This window comes from Chenopodium quinoa, unplaced genomic scaffold (assembly GCF_001683475.1).
Source record: "Chenopodium quinoa cultivar QQ74 unplaced genomic scaffold, ASM168347v1, whole genome shotgun sequence".
Lineage (NCBI taxonomy): Eukaryota > Viridiplantae > Streptophyta > Magnoliopsida > Caryophyllales > Amaranthaceae > Chenopodium > Chenopodium quinoa.
This window is the reverse complement of record NW_018742390.1, coordinates 5,840,965-5,861,876: the sequence shown is the minus strand read 5'-3', so window position 1 is coordinate 5,861,876 and position 20,912 is coordinate 5,840,965. Positions and strand designations below refer to the sequence as shown.

Genomic DNA, 20,912 nt, shown 5'->3' with positions numbered 1-20,912 from the left:
AAGGATGGACGAGTTCACATATGTGTAAACTTTAGGGACCTTAATAAAGCTAGCCCTAAAGATGATTTTCTTCTACCACATATTAATATATTGGTAGATAACACGGCTGAACATGCGATGTTATCTTTTATGGATGGATACGCAGGTTACAACCAAATTTTAATGGCAAAAGAAGACGAAGAAAAGACATGCTTTATTAATCCTTTGGGTACGTATTACTACACAATCATGTCATTTGGTTTAAAAAATGTATGAGCTACGTACCAAAGAACGGCTACACTCTCTTCCATGATATGATGCATAAAGAAATAGAAGTGTATGTGGATGACATGATCGTGAAGCCCAGAGATAGAATGGGACATATAAAAGCTTTACGCAAATTTTTCACTCGCATAAAAGAATACAAAATGCGATTGAATCCACAAAAATGCGCCTTCGGAGTAACTTCTGATAAGTTACTCGGATACGTAGTAAGCACACGTGGCATCGAGATCGATCCCTCTAAAATAAAGGCAATTGTTGACATGCCTTCCCTCATACAGAAAAAGAAATTAGGGGATTCTTTGGCAAACTACAATACATTAGTCGATTTATCAACAAATTGACTATGAATTGTGAGCCAATATTTAAAAAATTGAAAAAAGAGGAGAAACATGAATGAGACGATCAATGCCAAAAGGCCTTTGAGAAAATAAAAGATTATCTCAAAATTCCACCAATTTTAGCACCACCAGTACCCAAACTACCTCTTAGGCTATACATTACAGTTACAGACACAACCACAGGTGCCATGTTAGCACAAGAGGTAGAAAAAGTCGAGCGTGTAATATATTACATAAGTTAAAAATTCGTACAATATGAAACAAAATATAACACCTTGGAAAAGACAAGCCTATCATTACTGTGGGCAACCAAAAAATTACGACATTATATGTTGCCACACACTACTCATGTGATTTCTCAACAAAATCCGATAAAGTATTTGTTTGAACAACCACCCATACAAGGAAGGATATCTAAGTGGTTGGTGATGTTGGCTGAATTTGAGTTAAAATATATTCCTGAAAAATCAATGAAAGGAAAGGTAATTTGCGACTTTCTGGCACAACACCCAATTCAAACAAGTCATGAAGAAACTACTCATCTTCCGGATGAAGAGATTCTCATGACACAAGATGACAAATGGGTAATGTACTTCGACGGTGCGTCCTGACAAGGGTCGGAACTAGGTCGTTGGACTAATCCTCCCTAGGCCAAACAAAATTTATAAACACTTAACTAACCTGAATACAAGTATAGAGGTAAGTCAAGGGTCGAACCCAAAGGAACGTAATGTTTAAGTGCTTTCAATTTGGGTGCCTAAGCTAGGCCGAAGACGAAGGAAAGGAGGTGACACTAACAACTACTTAAACGAAGAAACCGAACAAATAAAGTTCTAGGGATTAGGATTCACAAATAATAGCAATGAACATAGCAAATTGGGATAGGAAGTTGGCTAAGTCGAGTGATGTGAGGGAAAACCAATCATGCAACCAAAAGAGCATATCGAGCTATTTTCCTAGAGGTCTAACCATTTACGATAAACTCTAGCTAGGAACGTCACAAGACACCTCAATCATTAAATGCAAGCCACAAATCAATTGTCCGTATCAATGTGAAATTACAAAGCAATCTAGTGCAACAACCAAAGTTGGCCATTCTTGAATAAATTACACTCATGCACATGATCAATCGACCAATTTAATCACATCATCAACCCCATCAATTATCCCCAATTTACATCAATCCATCACATCATATAAGCTTCACCATCACCCTAGCAAGCAAACTACTCTTACAACATCATCAAATAAACAAACAACTATAGAAAACAAGAATCAACAATCTATCAAGATCAATTACTCTAATCAAAGATCAAACATCAAAATCGAAAAAAATCCAAAACAAATCAAACAAACATGAATATTAAATAAAGCAATAAATGAGATAGAGTTTAGAAATATTCATTGATAATAGAGAAGATCTCCAATACAATTGTCACAATTGAATCTTCAATCTCTCAATCACATTGAAATTTCTCACTTTCTCTCTAAAAAATCTACTCCAAAAACTAACCCTAAAACTAGAGAGAGAAGCTCTCAACTAAGCTAAAAATATGATCAAAATGTAATATGAAACTTATTCTCAACTTGCCCAAAAAATCGGGTTACAAAGATATTTATAGGGGCGCGAAAACACCAAAAACCGAGTAACAAATACCCAGGGAGGTGCGCCCGCGCAGCAGAGAGGCGCGCCCGCACCGTGGGGAGGTGCGCCCGCGCCACCCATTGGTGCTCCCGTGCCAAGGGGTGGTGCGGTCGCACCCGAGCTTTGCGCGCCCGCGCTTCACTAGGTTTCTTCGAAATTCTCGCGGATTCGTGCGTTTGCTAAGGTCGCTCAATTATGATGATGATGAACACTAGGGTTGGCAGTAGCTTAAGCTCCAGTTTAGTGGGTACACCACTTGTTAATGGTAGTACGGCATGAGAGCGCAAGGGCCATGACTTGGAATTTCAACTTCTTTGCATCTTGAGCTTTCCAAATACCGTGAGCTTGCTCCAAAGGCTTTCTCCACCTTAGTAGATCACCAATATCAAGACCCAAATCTTGTATAATACCTACAACCACGAAAATAGAGAAAATAAAGGAGAAAAGGCTAGAAAACCAACGAATACACAAAAGCTACAAAATAAGAGAGGAAAGGTAAAACTAAGCAAAAAGCATAAAACTAAGCATTTATTGAGCAAGAAAGCTATGAAAAGAGGATGGAATCAACCTAAATGCTTATCAAATGGGTGCCATTTATGACACCCTGAAATGCCCCCAAGCTTATCTTTTGCTCGTCCTCGAGCAAAACATAACCAAGGGAGTGAAAATGACGAGCTTATTCAAACAAGCCAAAGAGGAGAAGAGACAAGAATGTACACTAACTCACTTTCGTAGGAATCACGGTCAATTTTAGGAACTAAATACAAGCCATTTAAACCCTTAGATTGCTCTAGAGGACGAGTGATGCTCTCGTAAGGGTATCCTAAGAGTTTAACCCATAACTCTCGTAATAATACAAACAAGGCAAAGCATGAAAAGAAATCAAGAGAAAAGCAAAGCAAACACATGTTCATGAAAGGACTTTTCCAAATGTACAAGCACAAGTGAATGCAAATCTTTCTAAATAAATAAGGGAGTGCACGTTCCAAGATATCCAAGGTTGATTGAAACATAAATATGCTAAGCATAAGAACTAGCTTTCACAATCCACTTTCATCCCAAACTATCTTACCGCGTTCTCCCTACTAGTCTCAAATCTCCCTTAGCGAGCATCTCAATAGTTCCGCGAAGGAAGCGGAAAAGAAATTATTTTAAGCTACTCGACATCTTGACTATGCATTCCCTCTCCTTAGGCAATGACCCATGATTCCCTCCCCCGAATAGTGACTCAACTTCTAGGTCAAAAGGGCTTTCCCAAAGGTTGTAACATAAGGGCATAAAGGGTGAAGGTAGGCTAAAATTTGAAAATTGGGGGTTTTCCTAATAGTGAAGCAAAGAACGGACCCTTTCTTTACACTAAAACCAAAAAAACACCAAACAAAAACACCAACATCCCCAAGCTTATTCAAAGCTATAAATCACAAATATATACACAAAAAGAGTGAGAACGCTTCCCCCCAAGCTTAAATGGAGCATTGTCCTCAATGCTCAAAAAGGGAGAATACTCACATCAAAATATTTTTGAATTTTTTCATTTTTTACTTTTTTTGTTCTTTTTCTTGCTTAATTGTGCTTTATTCTCGCCTCTTTTAACTTTGGACAACTTTTTACAACTTTGAACTTATTTGTCCTTGCCTTTTTTAACATGGACTGCTTTTTCTATTATTCATTTGCCATTATTCACAAAGAAAACATAACACAATCATGCTTTCGTAAGAACCAAACACTCCAACTTCTCCACCACAAACTCCATCAAGTATGATCAATTGCTTTACAAAAACCAAGAAAAGAAAGAAAATGAAACAAAAGGCCAAAGATCTAAAGATGTGGCTTGAAAAGAAGGTATAAGGCTCAAATGGTTGCAAGAAGGAAAATGTAAACCCAAAAATAAAGATGAAACGAACTATCCTAAAAAGTAAAAATTACCACCCCGAAAAGATGCCCTTTGTCCTCCCTAGATGGTTCGGTCTCGGGTTTAAGAATCATAGATCAAGATTTCTAGATTAGGTCCGCGATAGTCAAGGATCCACGTTGCTCTTCAAATTTGATTGAAGGTTTGAAAAACAATGAACCTCACATGGATGTAGCAAAAACTCACTATTGGTGTCAAATCAACTATAAGGAGAAACTACCAAGCATGCCACAAACAAGTACAATCCGGCTTCATGTTCCCACTAGTTCTAACCAACTACCTTAGCATGCTTTATCCTAGAATCAACCGAGCATACTCTCAAACCGTGCACACCGTTACCATTTAGGAAGAAAAGCATTCAATTATACAAGTCCAAATGTTATTATGTCCAAAGCAAGAACAAAACAAAACACATTGCAAATTTGCCTTGAAAGAAACAAAATCTTTTTGGAGTTTTTCAAAATAAAAGAACATGGAAAAGCATATACAAAGCTGCATAACATATATGATCAATATCCCACCAAACATGATATAATACCCTCCCCCAAGCTTGAATAAGACAATACACTCAAACATAAATCATATAATCCATGGGAGGGGAAAACAAGGACATCAATCCAACCAAATAACATATGTCCAACTAGTCATCATCCATTAGAGAAAGAGCAAGGAAGGATATTACCGGATATTCAGTGGGTGTAAATACCCACTAATGACCCAATCAAACCTTTCAAAGCTAATTTCTCAAGAATTGAACCTTGTTTCCATATGCTAGCAAAAATAGGAGTCAACCTTCCTTGATTCTTGATCCAAATCGAAGCATCAAAGTATATCAACTCATGCACCTAGCAAAAGTCACAGAAACATTTCCATGAGAGAAAATCTATTCTAAAAAGAAGAGGAAAATCTAATCTAAAACACGGGTTACTTCCCGAGAAAGGCGTGCTTAAGGTCCAAGCTTGACCGCTCTAATAAAATAATATTGCAACGATCGCAAGAGCTTGTCAAATGCACTACTACACATTTCATATGATAACAAGTAGGCACAAGACAAATAAAGAACGTGCAACAAGATCATTGCACGCAAGTGAGAAGGGAGGTGCCAAAAGAAAGAAGAAGAAGGATCAAAAGGAAAAACAAGAAAATAAGAAGAAGAAGGGGGAAAAGAAGAATGGAAAGAAAAAGAAAAAGGCAAATCCTCCTCACTAAAATATTTTTTGTTGGCAATATTCTCCTCTTCCTCAACAATGATGGAATGAGGGACATTAAAATCATCCGTAGAAAAGGGCTCCCCAATAGGCTCTTTGAGATAGGAAGGGAGAAAAATAGGGCAATAGGGCATGTAGTCAAACCTTTAAGAGAAAGGGGTATGAGAAATAGGCAAAGGGGTAGCTACTCCCTCAACACAAGGTCTCACATTGCCAATGTGGGCATGAAAATCAATCATAGAGTCCTTAATAGAGGAACACTCTTGATCACCATCTCCCTCAAACATCCAAGTCCCAAGAGGAACCAGATAATCTCCTCCACTACCTTCATGAACAACAACTCCCTCAATTTCCTTAAAGCCTAGAGTCTCAAAACCATGCATGAATGGATGCAAATTCATCTCAAAACCATCTCTCTCCCATGAAGCTTTCTCAATGAACTTACTTAAAAAGCTACGGCTATTCCTTTTACCCTCAAAATACACATTTGACATAACCACAATTAATTCCAAATACTCATGGATAGAAGAGACATTCATACACTTGAGACTCATCAAGATGGGAAGGAGGGTTAGGATTTACAAATACAACACTCTCTTCGTTCTCAACTCCTTCACCATCAAACAAATGCTCATCAATGGTATCCTCACACTCTCTTGGTTGCTCAAAATCACCATCATCATCCTCAACACACACATTGGGTTTGTAATTTTCACACACAAGCATCAAAGATGGCAATTCGCTTTTTAGCTCATCACCTCTCTTTCTTCCCTCCATAACATGCTCCACACTCTTTTTCATCACCTCCAATTGACTTCTCTAAGAAATAAGAATCGACTCCTCTTTAGGCCCAAGATCATCATTAAGCTCAATATGCCTAATTTGAGTTTCCAAAGTAGAAAAATGAGATTCAAAAGGTGTAGAGGATTGAGGCTCAACAAGAGAACAATAAGTACAACCAAGATTGGAAGAATTGACATTGAAATCATGAGCATATACGTCACATTGGGGAGTGGGGGAACAATCAAACATATGAGATTTGTTAACATGAGCATGCACTTCGTTATCATGAACAAAAGAGGAAATAGAATTGGAAGCATTTGTTCTAGGTTCAACTATGGGATCATGTGAAAAATCATGGGAAATCATGCTAGCATTGGAAGAATTAACACATTGCACATCAAAAATAGAAACATGATTACCCTTATTATATTCACCCCTAGCAACCCGAACATAAAAATCCCAAGCATCATCAATTGACAATGCTCTAAATCTCCCATTATTCATGCATTCAACTTCATTCCTAGTTTGTTCATTCAAACCATAATAGCAAATCTCACAAGCCTCCCAATAACTACAATGATTGTAGTTCAAGAACCTTATAAGTCTATGGAAATAGGCATGAAAAGACTCATCAACATATTGAGGAAAAGAAAAACATGCCATTTTTTTTACAAAGCAAACAAAAATCAAATAAAATAAAAGTAAAAACAAGGACCTAGACTCAAGCAATAAAAAAACACTCAAACATTGACACCGTTCCCCGGCAACGACGCCATTTAGACAAGGGTCGAAACTAGGTTGTTGGACTAATCCTCCCTAAGCCAAACCAAATTTATAAACACTTAACTAACCTAAATACAAGGATAGAGATAAGTCAAGGGTCGAACCCAAAGGAACGGTAATATCTAAGTGCTTTCAATTTGGGTGCCTAAGCTAGGTAGAAGACGAAGGAAAGGAGGTGACACTAACAACTACTTAAACGAAGAAATCAAACAAATAAAGTGCTAGGGATTAGGATTCACATATAATAGCAATGAACATAGCAAATTGGGATAGGAAGTTGACTAAGTCGAGTGATGCAAGGGAAAACCAATCATGCAACCAAAAGAGCATAACGAGCTATTGTCCTAGAGGTCTAACTAGCGTCAACTACGATAAAATCTAGCTAGGAACGTCACAAGACACCTCAATCGTTAAATGCAAGCCACAAATCAATTATCCGTATCAATGTGATCTTACAAAGCAATCTAGTGCAACAATCAAAGTTGGCTATTCTTCAATTAGTTACACACATGCACATGATCAATCGACCAATTTAATCACATCATCAACTCCATCAATTATCCCCAATTTACATCAATCCATCACGTCATATATGCTTCACCATCACCCTAGCAAGCAAACTACTCTAACAACATCATAAAATCAACAAACAACTATAGAAAACAAGAATCAACAATCTATCAAGATCAATTACTCTAATCAAAGATCAAACATCAAAATCCAAACAAATCCAAAACAAATCAAGCAAACATGAATATTAATCAAAGCAATAAATGAAATAGAGTTTAGAAATGCTCATTGATAATAGAGAAGATCTCCAATACAATTGTCATCATTGAATCTTCAATCTCTCAATCACCATTGACATTCCTCACTTTCTCTCTCTAAAATCTACTCCTAAAACCAACCCTAAAACTAGAGAGAGAAGCTCTCAACTAATATAAGAATATGATCTAAATGTAATATGAAACTTATTCTAAACTTGCCCCAAAAATCGGGTTAAAAAGATATTTATAGAGGCGCGAAAACACAAAAAACCGAGCAACAAATACCCAGGGAGGCGCGTCCGCGCAGAAGAGGAGGCGCGCCCGCACCATGGGGAGGTGCGCCCGTGCCACCTTGTGGTGCGGCCGCACCCAAGCTTTGCGCGCCCGCGCTTCACTGGGTTTCTTCAAAATTCTCGCGGCTTCGTGCGTTCGCTAAGGTCGCGCAACTATGATGATGATGATGATGAACACTAGGAGTTTCAGTAGCTTAAGATCTAGATTGGTGGGTACACCACTTCTTAATGGTAGCACGGCATGAGAGCGCAAGAGCCAAGACTTGGAATTTCCACTTCCTTGCATCTTGAGCTTTCCAAATGTCGTGAGCTCGCTCCAAAGGCTTTCTCCACCTTACTAGATCACCAATATTAAGACCCGAACCTCGTACAATACCTACAACCATGGAAATAGAGCAAATAAAGGAGAAAAGGCTAGAAAACCAACGAAATACACAAAAGCTACAAAATAAGAGAGTAAAGGTAAAACTAAGCAACAAAGCATAAAACTAAGCATTTATTAAGCAAGAAAGCTATGACAGTAGGATGAAATAAACCTAAATGCTCATCAAATGGGTTCCACTTATGACGCCCATCACGTCCAACCAAAAAGGTTGTGGCGTATGAGTGTTACTCATAAGTTAAGAGGGAACATATACTCCAATCTCTGTTAAACTAGACTTTGAGGTAACTAATAATGCCGCAGAATGTGAAGCGTGCATTATTTGATTAGAAGCAGCAACTAGCATAGGTGTGCAAAAATTAAAGGTATATGGAGACTCCAGTTTGATTATAAATCATATACTAAGAAAATGGAAAATATAGAACTCCACAATGATATTATACCAAGCACACCTAGAGCAATTCATCGAGCATTTTGAACATATTCATGTGTTTATGGACCTCACATGAATGGTAAAATGCTTTCAAAAATAATTTCACGATAAGGGTACTATTGGTCCACTATGGAACATGATTGCATACAATATGTTAAAAATTGTCCAGAGTGCCAAATGTTTGCTAATTTACAACACCTTCCACCATCCGAACTATACAATCTCACTTCCCCTTGGCCTTTTTCAACTTGGGGAATTGACATAATTGGAGAAGTCCCACCAATAGGAGCAGAAGGGCACGAGTATGTATTAGTAGCCATCGATTACTTCACTAAGTGGATTGAGGCTGCTTCTTACGTGAATATCACTTCTAAACATGTCGCAAAGTTTCTTGAACGAAACATTTTTTGTAGATATGGAGTTCCACATGAGCTAATTAGTGATCAGGGATCTCAATTCAAAGTTGAAGATCCAGAGTGCAAATGTTTGCTAATTAGTGATCAGGGATCTCGTTATAATGTAAAACATCATCACTCATCCCCATACAGACCTCAAATGAACGGAGCTATAGAGTCGACAAATAAAAATATAACAATCATCATAAGAAAATGGCAGAAAGTTATAAAGACTGGCCGAATAAACTACACTTTGAATTATGGGGTTATGGAACGTCTATACGAACATCAATAGGAGTAAATCCATACTCCTTAGTTTTTGAAATGGACGTAGTTCAACCAGTCGAACTGGAAATACCATCCCTACGCATCGTACTCAAATGTAAGCTACCGGAAGCTGAATGGGTAAGAGCGAGGTATGAAGAGCTTTTATTCCTTGATGAACGACGATTAAGAGCTTTGCATCATGTATAAGTGTACCAAAGGCGCATTGCGCGTCATTTCAATAAAAGAGTCAAACCCAGAAAAATAAAAGAAGGTGACTTTGCACTAAAGGAGGTTAGGAGTCCACCAACCGATCCAAGAGGGAAATTCAAACCTAAATGGATAGGTCCCTACTGCGTAATTGAAATCCTATCAGGAGGAGCCGTCAGATTATTGGATATTGGAGGTGATGAAATTCGCCAATTAATAAACGTTGATCGACTTAAGAAATATTACATATGAAATCCAGATAAACTTGTTCACTCATACAACCAATTTTAACTAGCATTCAATTGAAAGATTCTAAGTGTTATGCATTTTACCGAATACCACGGTAAAATACATAACACTTGGGGGGTAATTTAGAAATAATAAACCGTTTTAAGTGTTCAAATTTTTTCGAACATCACGAAAAAAATCTTCACACTTGGGGGGGGGGGTAATAACACAGAATTTTAAAAAAATTTCTCAAAACATTCGTAGCACAGGTGTCGCACGCAACTGGAATTGTTGCGCGCTGATGTCACGCGCAACTTATTTCGTTGCGTGCTACAGGCTCACACAACTAAAGACATTGCGCGCACCACCTGATGACGAACTACGAACCCGAATTTTTTTTGTTTGAATGAAGTTGCGATTTCTACTTGCGGCAAAAAAGGGTGTTTCTTAAATATACCATATACTCGGAAAATAAAATTAAAATTTGATTTAATTCTTTTTAAACAAGGTTTTATTAATTTTTCATTAAATTTCTACCTAAAAGATTAAAGAAAAATAAAATAAAATAAAACAACATTAGAACTACGCGAAGATCTGATTTCGTAATGCGAATATGTAGGCAATATTTATGATTCGGTCATATTAAAATCTAAAAATATAAAGCTCATTTTATTTCATTCAAATTTCATAAGAGAGACATTGTTGAACTAGATTGTAAACAAAAAAAAAACAAAGTAGTGATTACACTTTATTCGAAATAAACTAATGATAAAATTATGTAACACTCTAAGGTTTTACTATGTCCTCGATTGTCACAGATGATGGAGGAGTAGTTTCCATCGCAGTATTTTTAGAAACCTTAGAGCTTTCCCCTAAACTCTTCTTTTTCACCCAAACATTGTTTTTCAATTTAGGGATTGGGGCCTTTGCAACCTGTTTTCCTTTCCCTTTGACTATTAGAGCTTTCTTGTGAGTATTTGGTGAAGGTTCTTTGATTTTCACAGCTTGTTGCGCGGGTTTGGAGGAAGCTTTCCTTTTTGCTTCCTTCGAACAAGCCTTAGGGGATGAGAAGTCTAATTTTCTTCTCACTCCTTTGTTTTGACCACTAGGAGGAGTAGTAGTGGTTAAATGCATCAAAGGCTTAGGGGGATTACAAGCGGTGGCGGCTTGAAGTTGAGATTCAGCCTTGTTTAATTCGCCCTTATCCGCTGCATTCATCCAAGCTTTGTAAAAGGAAGATAATGTAATACTCGCAGTAGGATTTTGTATTACCCACCTAGGAAGACTTGACCAATATTCCATCCAACGAGGAATTCTTTCGGGTTTAAAGATCACATCTTTAGGGGCATCACAATCTTGCGGAGGAATAAATTGTCTCATCCCGTATTGTCTCATTACCCTACAAGGAAAAATATAAGTAGTACTAGATAGGCCTAAAAGCCTAATGTAAGGGCAATTGAGACTATTCCCTATCATACTATTTATGTTCCACAAAGGAATCACAAAACGTATGTTAGGAACCTCATGACAGAAAAATGATGTCCATTCCTCTTCGTTCTTATGCTTATAAAGGATTCGACGTCCAGGGAATGTCTTTACTCCATTAGCCTCAAGGTTTTGTGGCTGATCAACAATTTGCAAGCGCTCCATGAGCCAAATCTGGAAAAAAAAAAGAAAAAAAAAAATCAGTTTGCGATTTTTTACACAAACAGGTGGCGCGCGCAACCAAACAAGTTGCGCGCGCCCTCCGCGCGCAGCGAAGAAGATTGCGCTGGTCATGCCAGCGCAACCTTGTAACTTGCACTGATAAACGCCGAAAAAAAAACGTACGTGCAATAGGAGTGGACTTCATGTGAAACCGTTTTCGTTAGGGTCTCCTCTAAGGCTATTCAAACAAAGAACTATTTCAGCCAAAACCAAAGGAGCGGGTGAATGACATCCCTCTATTTGCTCTACTATGGACACCATGGAATAATCTCCATATTCTTTTCCTACTCTCAGTAAACAATTAACAAAAAGACAATAACATAAAGCACGAATTTTAAAGCGTTGTTTAGTCATGTAATCACGAGCGGCAACAAAATGTTCAATAAATTAAATCAAGTTCACACGCCTTCTTCAGTTCCAAAGGTTGTCATATCATTGTCGGAAAAGCCAAAAAAATCTTTGGAATATAGGTTTGGGATCCGACAAGGTAGGCGAATAAGTCACAGGGAGAGTATTTGTAGGGAAACCAACAAGGCCTCAAACTCACCAGGAAGGGGGACAGTTTCGTCCCCTTTAAACTAGAAAAGATGGTGATTAGAGTCCCAATGGTTGACTGCGGCATGAAGAAAATCAAAGTTAACCACTAGTTGCATATAATTCAATAGAGGGTCTAGGTGGTAAATTTTGAAAGCTAGTTTGTCCTCGATTGAAAGGGAAGTGAACCATTGCTTCAAACGTTGTTCAAAGGTCTTCACCATTGTTCAAAAAAAGAGAGAATGAGAGTTAAGAGATATTATTTCTTTTTAGTTTCTTATTTTACTAAGCGAATGAATGCGAGATGATCAAAAGCCTACACGAAACCACGTTTAAATACACTAAAGAGGGGCAAATTTTCGGCTTAAAGGAAAGTTCACCAACAGGTGGCGCGCGCAACTCATGAGTTGCGTGCGACATCCGCGCGCAACTAATTCACATGCGCGCGACAGCAGCGCGCAACTTACGCAGTTGCGCGCATCTTCCCTGACGCGACATGTGAGTTTGATTTATTTCCGTATTTTTGCTCATATAATGGCGGAATCTTCACGAAATCTTAAAACGAATCATACGCTTGCCTTCTAACACTTTGTGTCCCTTTTCTTGCCTACTTTCTTATTTTCTGTTTATTTTCTTATTTTTTTTATTATTTTCCTACTTTATTATTTTCTTTTTATTTTATTTTTTATTTTCCTACTTTCTTTTTCTTTTTCTTTTTCTTTTTATTTTTTATTTTCCTACTAGACGGAACAAAAAATATAATAATGATGACATATATACAAATGTGTCATACATACAACAACGCAAAAAAAATATATATAATTTGGCATTTGTTCCAAGACTTCGGTGAAAAGAATAGAAAGATGAATTTTCTTCAGCATCTCAATACATTGTCCAAATTGCTCATCCAATTTGTACCTATTGAACTTTTGGGGGTATGGAAGTTTGGGCTTATAAACCTCATCTTTCTTCTTCTCCTTCTCCTTTTGCTCTTTATTAGATTTCTTACTCATCTTGCTAGACTCTTCATGCTTATTCTCTTTGCTCGAATCACTCCCCTCTTCACCCTCCTTACTCTTCCTAGGAACACTCTCTTCAAGGAATTTACCACTCCTAGTGGTGATAGAACAAACCGGTTCCTTAGGATCAATTTCTTGTGAGGGTAAAGAAGATGGGCTAGCACAATATTTCAAGGGGTTAGCTAGTTGAACGATGTGGTTCTCAAGCATCTTTTCATGATTTAATAGGCCATGAAACATTTTGTCACTAGAGGATATGTAATCGTCCAAATTTTTGGCTTGATCTACCATGAAATTCGCTAGCTTACTCATAAATTGAGATTGTTGATCATAGGAATCATCACTTTGGCATTGAGTTATTGGAGTACATTTGGGTGAGGAACCCCATTGAGAATTATTTTGAAAATTTCCTCTACTTTGGTTACTCCAATTACCCTTATCAAGATTTCTGTCGGAATTTGACTATGATTACCATAACCTTGGTTATGATCCCCATATTCTTGGCCGTAGCTTTGATCATTACAACCAAATTTGTTTTGGTTACTACGAAACCCTTGGGTTACTTGGTTCCTATAACCACTATTTTGGTTATAATTATCGTAGCTCCCATGGTTGTGATAGTTCCTATTTCCAACATTCTTTTGAGCATTAACTCTAGATCCAAAATCACTATTTCCAACATAATTCACATGCAAATTTTCATTTTCATTATATTCATAGCATCCATCACAAGGAACTTTTGGACAGTTAGAAGCATCATGATCATTTTTTCCGCATAAATCACAAGCCAAACATTCTCTAATCATGCAACAAGAAGCGAAAAAAGGGTTAGAGTAAGAAGATGTACCTCTCCCCTTAAATTGGGAGGGAAGATCTTGTGCTTGTGAAGATGAATTTTCATGCTTAGCTTTGATAGAAGCCACCTCCTTCCCTAAGTCCGAAAGTAGAGTAGAAAATTTGTTGATGGCATTGACTTTATCAACCAAGGCACACTCGTTTGTTGACTCTTCCTCAACCTTTTGCCAACTCATGAAGTTCCTCACTACATCATCTATAACATCAACAACCTCTTCTACCGTCTTGTTCATGATTGGGCCTCCGGCTCCGGCATCTAAGCTCGACCTACCTTGAGGACTCAAACCGCCATAGAAATTTAAATTAGTTGGTAAGTTGGAATTCTGTGATGAGGGCACTCTCTTTGATACTCTTTGTACCACTCCCATGCTTCATAGAGATTTTCATTAGGCCTTTGCTTGAAATTTTGGACCAAAGTTCTAGCTTTTGCCGTTGAGGGTAGAAACGGTATAAGAATCCTTTGGTAACATCGTCCCATGTTCTTAAAGAATTACACTTGATCTCCTTGTCCAACCATTCCAAGGCTCGCCCTATGAGGGAAAAAGGAAATAATTTGAGCCTTATAAACTCTTGTGCAACCCCACTCACCATAATAGTGTTGCAATATTTTTCGAATTCCTTAAGATGATTTAGGGGGCTCTCATTAACTCCTCCACTATATTGCCTCCTTTCAATCAAAGTTATCATTGTCGGCTTGATTTCGAAGTCACTATCCGGGATTAATAATGGAGCAATTTTGCTCTCATACTTGTATGCATCCGGAGTGCCCAACTCCTTCAATGTAACCCTTTGAGCTTCTCCCATGTTCACTTGCACACACAATCTCAAACAAAATTATTAGTAGCACGGCTAGAAATGTAGCCTAAAAAAGAAAATCTTTTTGTATTTTTGCAAATAAGGTGAAATAGACTTAACAACAATAGCAATCATCTACGCCATTCCCCGGTAACGGCGCCATTTTTGACCCGAAGAAAAGACTAGGTCGTTGAAAACTAATCTACCCTTGGTCAAAACATAATTTATAATCTCTCAACACACCCCTACACAAAGCATAGAGTAAGTCGAGGGTCGAACCACTAAGAATGGGAGGTGAATGCTAAAATCAAAGCTAAGCTATTTCGAAGCAAATGAAGTGAGGTGTGTCTATTCTATCAATCAAACAATCGAAACGAAAATCAAACTTATCAAGTACTAGAGTATGGATCCAAATAAACTAGTAATTAATTCAACTAATTGGGATTGGAGATGACTAAGTTAAGTGTTGCGAGGGAAAATCGATTAAGCAATCAAGAGAATATGGTAGGCTAATCCCTAGAGGTCAAACTAGCGCCAACTACGAGAGACTCTAGCTAGGAAACTTGCAAACCTAATCAATTGACAAATGCAAGTCACAAATTAATTTTTCGTATCAATGTGAACCTACAATGCAATCTAGTATGAGAAACTTAGGTTGATCAGTCCTAAATTGAACACACACATGCACTTAATCAATCAACCTATCACAACATCAACTCCATCAATTTCCCCCAATTAGCACAAATCAAGTACTCATTTATGCTTCACAATTTCCCTATAAAGATAACTACGCACTAATCATAGAAATCATTATCAAAACTAAACTAAGCAACAAATTCATCATCATCATGTTGATAAAAAATATACCAATTCAAAAATCAATCAATCTTGAACAATTAACAAAGAAATTGAGATAAAAAAAAAAGATTGCATTAAAGTGAAGAAATCCTTACAAACTTGCTTCAATTCAATGGAGTAAAACACTTAGAATCATCAATCTTCAATCTTCAATCAAGAACTTCTCTCTCTACAAATTAGAGTTTCTCTCTCTAAAAGTCTAACCTAATTCTATTCTAATTTCTGAAAATTTGAACTTTCCTTAAAAATAGAAAGAAAATCTATATATAGTAAAAATAACTAAGAGAAATTAGTTAGATCGTCCCCAAATAAACCCAAACATGCGCAACCAACTACAAGAGAGAGAGTGGCCGCGCAATTATGGGTACGGAACAGGGACCTGAAAAGGAGCACCCGCGCCCGAGAGAAGCGCGCCCACTCCCGATAGAGGCGCGCCCGTGCCACCAAGCCACGCGCGCCTGGGATCAGGGCATCCATCTTCCCTATCATACCAATGCACCTCGTGTGTTCCACTTAATGCTCTTGATAAACACGGAACCTTGCAATTACTAAACTCCATGTTTGCGGGTTAAAGACTAGAAATCATGCCCCCACGACTTGAATGCACAGCTCAAGGTCTTTAGGAACTTGCACTTCTCCATGATCGAGCTTCAAATGGAGACCACTAGGCATCCTAATCAATGCCAAACTTGGGGAGAGGCCTCAGGAAACTTGGATAACGACCTTAACCTGAAAAATAAAGGAAAACAAGCAAATAAAAGAGAAAATAACAAAATAAACAAAGAAATACATAAAGAAAGAAATTCAACTAAGAAAATGCAAACTAAAAGAAATAAAGAGTAAAATAAAGGAAAAGCTAAGTAAAAGAGCTATAGAAAAGAATGAAATTCATCATAAAGAGAACTAAATGAGTGCCATAAATGACACTCATCATACAGAAACAGGTGGCACGCGCAACTAAACCAGTTGCGCGCACCCTGTGCACGCAACGAAGAAGATTGCGCTGGTCATGCTAGCACATTTTTTTGTCTTGCGCTGATAAACCCCGAAAAAAAAACGTACATGTAATAGGAGTGGACTTCCCGTGAGACCATTTTCTCTAAGGCGATTCAAGCACATAAAAGTTTCCGCCAAAACCAAAAGAGCGGGTGAATGACATCCTTCTATTTGTTCTACTATGGACACCATTAAATAATCTCCGTATTATTTGCCTGTCCTAAGTAAACAATTAACAACAAGACAATAACATAAAGCACGAATTTTATAGCATTGTTTAGTCATGCTGTCACGAGGGGTAACGAAGTGTTCAATAAATTGAATTAAGTTCACGCTGCTTCAGTTCCCATGAAGGTCATATCATTGTCGGACAAACCAAAAAATCTTTGGAATATAGGTTTGGGATCCGACAAGGTAGGCGAATAAGTCACAGGGAGAGTGCTTGTAGGGAAACCTAGCAAGGCCTTTAACTCACAAGGAAGGGGGACAATTTCGTCCCCTCTAAACAAGAAAAGATGGTGGTTAGAGTCCCAATGGTTGACTGCGGCATGAAGAAAATCAAAGTTAACCACTAATTGCATATAATTTAATAAAGGGTCCAAGTGGTAAATTTTGAAAGCTAGCTTGTCCTCAGTTGAAAGGGATGTGACCCATTGCTTCAAACTTTGTTCAAAGGTCTTCACCATTCACCATCGTTCAAAAAAAAGAAAGAAAAAGAGAGAGAGAATAAGAATTTAGAGTGATTAATTCTTTTTAATTTCTTATGTTGTTAAGCGAATGAATGCGAGATGATCAAAAGCCTACACAAAACCACCTTTAAATAGACCTAAGAGGGGAAAATTTTCGGCAAATTCAGCTTAAAGGAAAGTTCACTGCCAGGTGACGCGCGCAACTCTAAAGTTGCGTGCGACACCCGCGCGCAAAAGAATTACATGCGCGCGACAGCCGCGCGCAACTCACGCAATTGCGCGTGACTCCCCTGATGCGGCATGTAAGTTGGTTAATTTCCGTATTTTTGCTCATATAATGACGGAATCTTCACGAGATTTTAAGATGAATCATACGCTTGCCTTCTAACACTTTGTGTCCCTTTTCTTGCCTACTTTCTTATTTTCTTTTATTATTTTCTTATTTTCTTTATATTTTTTTCCTCATTCTTTTCCTACTTTCTTTTTCTTTTTCTTTTCTTTATTTTCCTACTTTTTTTCTTTTTTTATTTTCTTTTTCCTTCTTTGCGCCTTCTTTTTGGTTTTTTGAGTTTGTTTATTTTTTTCGAGGAGGGTAAGTCGGGGACCCTTTCCCTCCCTCGAAATTTTTTTGCATTAATATACACATGGAAACAAATAATAATAATAATAATAATGACATATATATATATATATGTGTCATATATACAAAAAAAATAATATATATACATAAGTTTCCTAAAAAAAATATAATAAATGTGTACAAAATGAATCAGGGTGCTCGACTACTATTAGACGGTTGCTGCACATCCTGCAAAATCCAAAACGAAGATTAATACAGAAAATGTAATAACTTCGTTGCAAAGAAAAAAAATAATATATAATAAAACTTACCGCGACCATCCGATGATCACGACATAAAAAATTCACGAGGGCTCTTCGATAAGCAGCTCAGAAAGCACGTAAAGTCCTTACCATGCCGTTCACGGTCTCCCGCAAAACCTGTTCCAAGAATACAAGGACAGTTAGTAAACATTTGTATATGAAACAAAAAAATAAATAGAAATATTAAGTACATATACATAAAGACATACCGACTCAACCGTCTCAGGTATGAACGCTATCCCCTCGTCATCCTCGACCGCTGGAAGGGTCTCCCGAATTACTGATCCGACAGCATCGGTATATGTGATCTCCGCTGTAGGAGGTACCCAACCACCTAACTCGACCCGCTAAAAATACTTGTGACAAAAAATGATAAAAGGGTCAAAATTCCGAAAAATAAATAGAAACACGAAAAAAAAAAGAAGTCAGCCTGGATGCTATAAAAGCCAGATAAGAAGCATTCGGCAGCACCAGCTGCTCCGCTGGATAACCAAGGAACCAAAGGCTCCTCGGACGAAAGCTGTCAAAGAACACGCTCGCTTAAAAACCAAGTGTCGGTCCTCTCAAACACCGAGAGTCCCATATAGAGGGCCCGAAAACGGCAATGAACCATGCCAGACCGGATAGACTCAGGGACTTCGACAATTAAACTCCAAGGATGGAGATCGATCTATAAAACACAACCACATGAAAAATTGTTAGAAAATGAATAAAACCAAAAACCGAAAAGAGAACATGTAGTTGGAATACTCACCGACGCACGAGTCGCCGAAAGAATCCTCTAGCTAAAGTTGCGGCAGAAGTAGCTCCTCTCCTCTTAATCTCGACCAATCGATGGTTGATAGGAAAACGAGTAGCCCCAAGCAACCTGGGGGCTAAGAAAGGCAGGTACGAGTATCCCCAAGCCTGAAATCGAGAAAAGATAAGCCTAAAGGAAAAAACAAAAGTAATAACAAAAAAAAAACTTACAATACGTACCTCAAGGATACGACCATGCCATGTAAGAGAGATCTGAGGCACCTCAGTAGCTGCCGTGGAATCCATGACCCGGGTCACCTTGCTCATAGCCGTAATCATACGGGCATACGACACCTCCGCCCAACCTAGGTCACCTATTGCCCCAAATCCCTGAGGCAAGTAAGTAACCCAATGGCGAAACGCTCTCCTCGATCACTCAAGATGGTGACGGAAAGAACGTGGGCAATGTATATCCAAGCCAGCTGCTCAGGTATACACTGTCGGTCAAGCTCATCAACCGAGTACGGACAAGATTTCGCGTACACGTGAAGGGCCGATGCAAGACGGTCCCCCACAAGGTCGCACAATCTATCGTCTGACCCCTTAACGAGTTCTATAACCACAGGCTTGCCTGCGAAAGGATAACCCGTAATCATAGAGAAATTGAAAAGGGTAACCGTCATCTCTCCCCATGGAAAGTGGAAAGTGTTGGTGGAATCCCACCAAAACTCCAGCAATCCACGGAGGAAAGCTAACGATGCAGACTGGCTCGATAAATCCCGAAGAGCCGCCAGCTTGGAGTCAATCCTAGAAAGTGCTACAATCTCCTTTGTCACCTCGGGCAAACTCTCAAAACGGGCTCGCAGGTCACCAGAGCCGTACAAACGCATACCAGGCTCACTCTAAATAAAAGCATAAAAATAAAAAAAAAAACGGTTATGGTTAAAAAAGGAGAAGAAACAAAAGAAAAGAGAAAGAAATAAAAGCGCGGAAAACTCACGATGCCGCACCACCCTTTGATCGAAACTTGGTGATCTGGGTCCCACTTAAGGACCCTAGGGTCCCACTTGGGAGGAGCCTCCCAAATCACCTTCTGCTGGCGACGTCAATCGGCCGCGACGCGTCGTTCTCGAACCTCCTCTCGAGGACGGGTCACCCTCTTCCGAGGGCGAACCGCCTCGTCCGGACCAACGAGAACCTCCTCAGCATCGACAAACGGAGGCGAGTCCATGCTATAACAGATAAAATTTCTTTAATTAGTTTATTTTATTTCCTAAACAAAACTAATATACGTATTCTAGACCCATTTCGACAGCATAACGGCTACCGATTGGGCAAAACACGAAAATCGAATGCCACCTGTACATGGGGGCTACGATGCCTGTAGTTAAACTCAGTAAATGGGGCCTTTTAACACCCACAAAAGCCATCCTATACCAGTTTCAACTAAGCATTCAAGGAATTATATTCTAAAATCTCAAAGAATCAACTAATTCTAGACGAATAACAGTGATATAAACATAATCATCGTCTACCAAACAATTTTGGAGTTCGAATATGGCGAAAATAGGCTAAGTATACACTTTGCGCCAAATTTTTTCGGATTCAAAATTTTCAAAATGTTAACTATGGAAGCAAAGCTAGTTCCAATACTACAATTGCTGGATAATTAACAAGTATAACCAAAATGGGCAAACAAAATAACAGAAAATCAACCCAAATTCGAGCAGAATTGCAAAGAACGAACATGAACAAAGAAATGCTCATACAAGGTTCAATACTTAACCATTTTTCATGAAATTTGTTGCAAAACACTCCTTAAACATAGCATAACAACATGAAGCAAACAATTTTAAGAAAAATAAGCCGAATCAAAAACCCCAAAATTCAAAATTTGGGATTTAACGATTCAAAAATCGTTCGAATTCAACCAA

At 38.3% G+C, this 20,912-nt stretch overlaps 1 protein-coding gene across 1 annotated transcript; it reads right to left on the bottom strand.

Annotated features, from left to right (window-relative positions):
* Nucleotides 1–5,513: 5,513 nt before the first annotated feature.
* On the bottom strand, nucleotides 5,514–13,456 carry LOC110701090. The gene is made up of 2 exons (XM_021878684.1): nucleotides 13,036–13,456; nucleotides 5,514–5,728 (listed from the first exon to the last, which is right to left on the bottom strand). Exons 1-2 carry the CDS (start codon nucleotides 13,454–13,456, stop codon nucleotides 5,514–5,516), a joined length of 636 nt encoding a protein of 211 aa, XP_021734376.1.
* Between the last annotated feature and the right edge of the window lie 7,456 nt (nucleotides 13,457–20,912).